Below are 4,366 nucleotides of genomic sequence, written 5' to 3' on the forward strand. Positions count from 1 at the left end.
CCCCCCCCCCCCAGTGCATTGCCTCGGCATGGCGGGGTCAGATCAGGCGCAATTCCCACACTGTGTTCCTGGTGTTGTCCCCTGCAGGGCCATGGGCCAGTGAGGAGCATCTCGTCTCATAGTGGGGTTGGCCATGTGGTCCTCTCTGTGGACCAGACAATCCTTTTTCAGGCTTCGCCATACTAGCTTTAGCCCTATTTACGTATATTTTTGCTGTAGAGTTTGAAAGAAGTTGCAGACTTATTTACCCCTCCTATTTATTATTCACCCTGCCCGAGGGTGAGGACCTTTTGGTACTTAGCTTCCACATCAGTGGAAGAAAATGAACAGAGGTCCAGTAGTATCAGCTAATATTCATGTTCAGGTATCCCAGGTTGCTGCCCTTCCCTCCAGCCCCCAATGTCTTTTATAGCTCGGTTTGGTAATTTTAGATCTCTGAGGGGAGGCAGAAGGTTCACAGGCTAGAGTGGATGGAGGGGGCAGTGAAGAATGAGGGATGGGGGCAGGTGTGAGGGGGAAGGGAACAGCCATAGGTGGTTTGGGGCACATGGGAGGAAGGGCCCTGGGTTGTTTTGACATCCCCTTTGGTCACGGAACCCTTGGGTTTTTGGTTCGTTTTTGAGAACACATTGCTCTGTGATTGGACCTTATGTCTGAGGGGTTTGTGACGATCACAGAGAAATATAGCATCAGACTGGCACCCTCTTCTTTTCCATGTGCCACCAAGCCGTCTTTCTCAGGGACTGTCTTGCTCTACCTTGATTTCCAGGGCTGATTTTCTTATGGGCACCACACACTCAGCATATCCCAAATTAAATTTCTCATCCACCCCCCGCCGCCCCAAATCTACAATTCCCCCTCTGCTTTTCTCCTGGATGAAGGATACACTGCCTTTCTGATCATTCGCCTTGCCATTTCGGTTGAGTTTCTGTCCGCAGGCTCCTTTACCACGTCTTCCTCCCCAGGGCTCACTGCCACCACTGTAGGACCTTCCTTTTTCTTGTGCTTGGAAAAGTGCCGTTTCTTCTCAAATGGTATCATTCTTGTTGTCTTCCTCTCTCCCATTACATTCATCCCTACTCGCCTGGCCACTTTGCTTCTAAAAAGCTGTCTGTGGTGTGGCTCAGCTCTCTGGTTCGGTGGTGTAAGAGATGCTCTAATTAAGGTGTGCGGGCGCTGGTGTGAGAACAAGTGGTTGTACTTTGGGTCGTCCAGGGGTAATAACCAGAAGACGTGAATTTGGGCAGGATGCTGAGCAAAGGCAGCAAAGCATGAGTTTGTTAACCTCTATGTACCTCAGTTTTCTGACATGGAATACGGTACGACACCGGGAGCTATCTAAGGATTGTTGTCAGAATTAGAATGAGCTAATATATGCAAAGCATGTGGCATCTAGTAAATATTTCATGGGCGTTAGTTATCATTGATGTGGTTCTGATGATGAATTGGATTGGTACATAAAGGAACACAGTAGAACCACTTGGGCTTCTTTATCTACCTTACTTTTAAAACAGAGGTCACAAACCCCAGCCCTAGCAAGGGTCAGGCATATACTTTGATGGTAGCACAGGCCAGGTGGCACTGGAAAATCTCATGAGAAGGGGCAGTTACTGATCCACCTAGGTGATGGTTATCATGCAGGACTGTGGGCCTGGTATTGCCAGGTATTTTAATTTTTGAGAAAAGCAAGAAATCCAGAAGTCTATGTGAAATCTTCCAATTTTAAAATGTTGGCCTAGAGACTATGTACAAGAGGAATATTGGTAATTGTTTTAGAAAAAAATAAAACCCTACATGAGCCCAACAGATACCTGTGGGTGAAATTTAACTGTAGGCGAGGGTTTTTAACTTGCTCATCTGAGGGCACCTGATTTTGCCTGGGGGTGGGCTATGCAGCTGGTTTGAAGCCTGATCTTTATGAGCCCCTTTGCCTTTCAGGACTTCTCCAGACGGGCTATGTCACCAGCAGAGGCTGCCCTGAAGCTCCCTGTGGCCTGGAGACCATGTACAAGAGGAATGGTCTGATGGCTAGCGTGTTGGTCACCTCTGCCACTCCACAGGTACGGAGGCTGTGAGGATGGGGTGGTGATGGAGGAAGGTCCTTTCCGCCGATTGAGGCCCCAGCCGAGCCATGGACAGGACAGCTAGACTGCAGTGCTTCATGAATGCCACCATTCTTAGTCCTCCCAAGGCCCCTGGCCACGCCAGGCGTGAGATTTGGGAGGCAGTCAGCCCTGAGGATCAGTATGTTTTCTGAAGTCGTTCTCTTCAAAGCAAAACAAATACCTGCCCTGTTCAGTTGTAGAAAGTGCCACATTCCATTTTGGTGGCAAGAAGGGATCAGACCTTTCCCAGGAAAAGCCGCCGCTGATTTTAAATAAGTCACACATTCCGAAATGAAGTCAGACAGAAGTGATTCCAACTGGCCCTGGGTTCTTATTTACCTTACTCAGTAGGAAATGGCTGTAAGGACTGGTGGTCTGAGAATGGTCTGGGCAAGGGCCCCTGCCATGGGGTTTTGGGACTCTGCATTCCAAGCTCAGTAGTGGAACAGAGACATGCAGGAGGTCTGAGTGTCATCTGAGGTCCAGGGTTGCCACTGTGTCTAATGTGTCATGCCTGGTCCCTGTGGCAAACCAGCAAAGCAGCGCACAGTGTTCTGAGCTCAAAGGGCCTCCGAAACAAGCGAATTTCTTTAAAATCTAGCCAGAGATACATTGGAACCCATTTGTCCCGTGTACCTTTCGGAAAATCCCTATTATCTTAGAAAGCAGACTTGGGTGTCTTTTTTAATTCCCTGATGGTACCAAGGGTAAGTTAAACAGTATTGCACTGGGGTTCTAGTTCATGTATCCATGGTGTATCCCACACAAAATGTGTTTACATTTGTCACTGAGGTCAGCGGATGGATTGTTTCAGTGTGTACTTTCTGTGCCATGGGAAAAAAAGATTTTGTGGTCAGGGCTAATAACAATTTTCCCCCCACTAAACTCAAGTGGACATCTTCCCAAATCATTGAAACCTTCTAACAAGTTTACGCACATGCTACTCCACATGAAACACCAGTTTTCAGATGGATCAAGCATTTTAAGAAAGGTTAGGAAGATTTCAGAGGTGAACGAAAGGTATCATACTCCACAAAGACGATGTTGTGCGCCCTATTTTGTGAGTAGTGACTGACGTCTTCAAAGCTTGTGAGTGGCCTCCTAAGATGTGCTCTATTGGTCTCTCCCTTTCCGGAGGAAAGAAGCGTGAAGACAATGGAAAACACATGGAACCAGTGAGTCCAGTGGACTAATGGACCACACATTAGTTTCCCAACCCTGAGACCAGAAGAACCAGATGGGGCCTGGCTATCACCACCAACTGCTCTGAAGGGGTCATGGTAGGTGACCCCGGATAGGAGGAGAGAAGACTCTGGAACAAAAGGCCGAATCATAAAAACGATCAGCATTACTGGTTGGATAGAGACTCTGGCTCCTAGTCACCTTTCAGGTCTCGAAATGAATTCACAGCTCAGTGTTCAGCAAATAATAGACAAGGACCAGTAAGGCTATGCCTTAGAATGATCAATCATTTGAGATCAAAGGGTAGCATTTACCCAAGGACACAGTCAAAAAAGCTCAGGAAAGGAGTAGGACTGGAAACAGGAATCACGGACAGAGAACAGGATCACTGATGTTAAATTGCGGGCATCGGAGTCAGTGACATGAAACAAATATATAGGAATGCTGAGTCGAAAACTGATCTGCTCTGTAAACTTTCACCCAGTTGACACTGGAAAAAAAAAAGGGGGGTGTGTGAGCCAAGACAGAGAAGACTATACATCTTGACAGATGAAGAGGTTGTGGCTACGTCCAGAAGCTGATGTGGTGGAAGGAGATCATAGACTGATCATTTCCAAGTTTAAGTGAACATCTTGTTCTCAGTAAGCTTTTGGCTTGGTGGGTGCCAAAACCATTGTATGATGATTAGCCAGCTCAAAGAGCTGATCTTACCGTCGGCCCTTTGAGTGAGATTGAAGCTCACAAGGTGATTTTTTATGGAGTGATTTTTTATCAACAAGGATGAGTCTTGGATGTTCCAGGTGACCCAGAGAGGAAAGCCCAGTCCAAACAGAGGCTTCTAGAAGGGGTCTGCGCAGCCAGTCCATTTAAGGTGAAGAAATCAGCTCAGAAGTTATGCCTATTATGTTTTTGAGATTCCCAAAGGGTAATCTTTTTTTTTCTTTAAAAAATCATTTTATTGGGGGCTCGTCCAACTCTTATCACAATCCATCCATCCATCTATCCCTTGTGTCAAGCACATTTGTACATTTGTTGCCCTCATCATTCTCAAAACATTTGCTTTCTACTTGAGCCCTTGG

General features: G+C 46.8%; 1 protein-coding gene across 1 annotated transcript in view; it reads left to right on the forward strand.

The window, feature by feature from the left end:
- RALGPS1 (Ral GEF with PH domain and SH3 binding motif 1) overlaps positions 1-4,366 on the forward strand; it is a 353,981-nt gene that overhangs the window by 45,688 nt on the left and 303,927 nt on the right. The window contains exon 2 of the mRNA XM_045288509.1: positions 1,939-2,060. Within this exon, the coding sequence (XP_045144444.1) occupies positions 2,004-2,060 (57 nt within the window). The 5' untranslated portion in view covers positions 1,939-2,003. The remainder of the gene's footprint in view (positions 1-1,938; positions 2,061-4,366) is intronic.

This window comes from Echinops telfairi, unplaced genomic scaffold (genome assembly GCF_000313985.2).
Source record: "Echinops telfairi isolate 266 unplaced genomic scaffold, ASM31398v2 ScPeMD7_22;HRSCAF=79, whole genome shotgun sequence".
Lineage (NCBI taxonomy): Eukaryota > Metazoa > Chordata > Mammalia > Afrosoricida > Tenrecidae > Echinops > Echinops telfairi.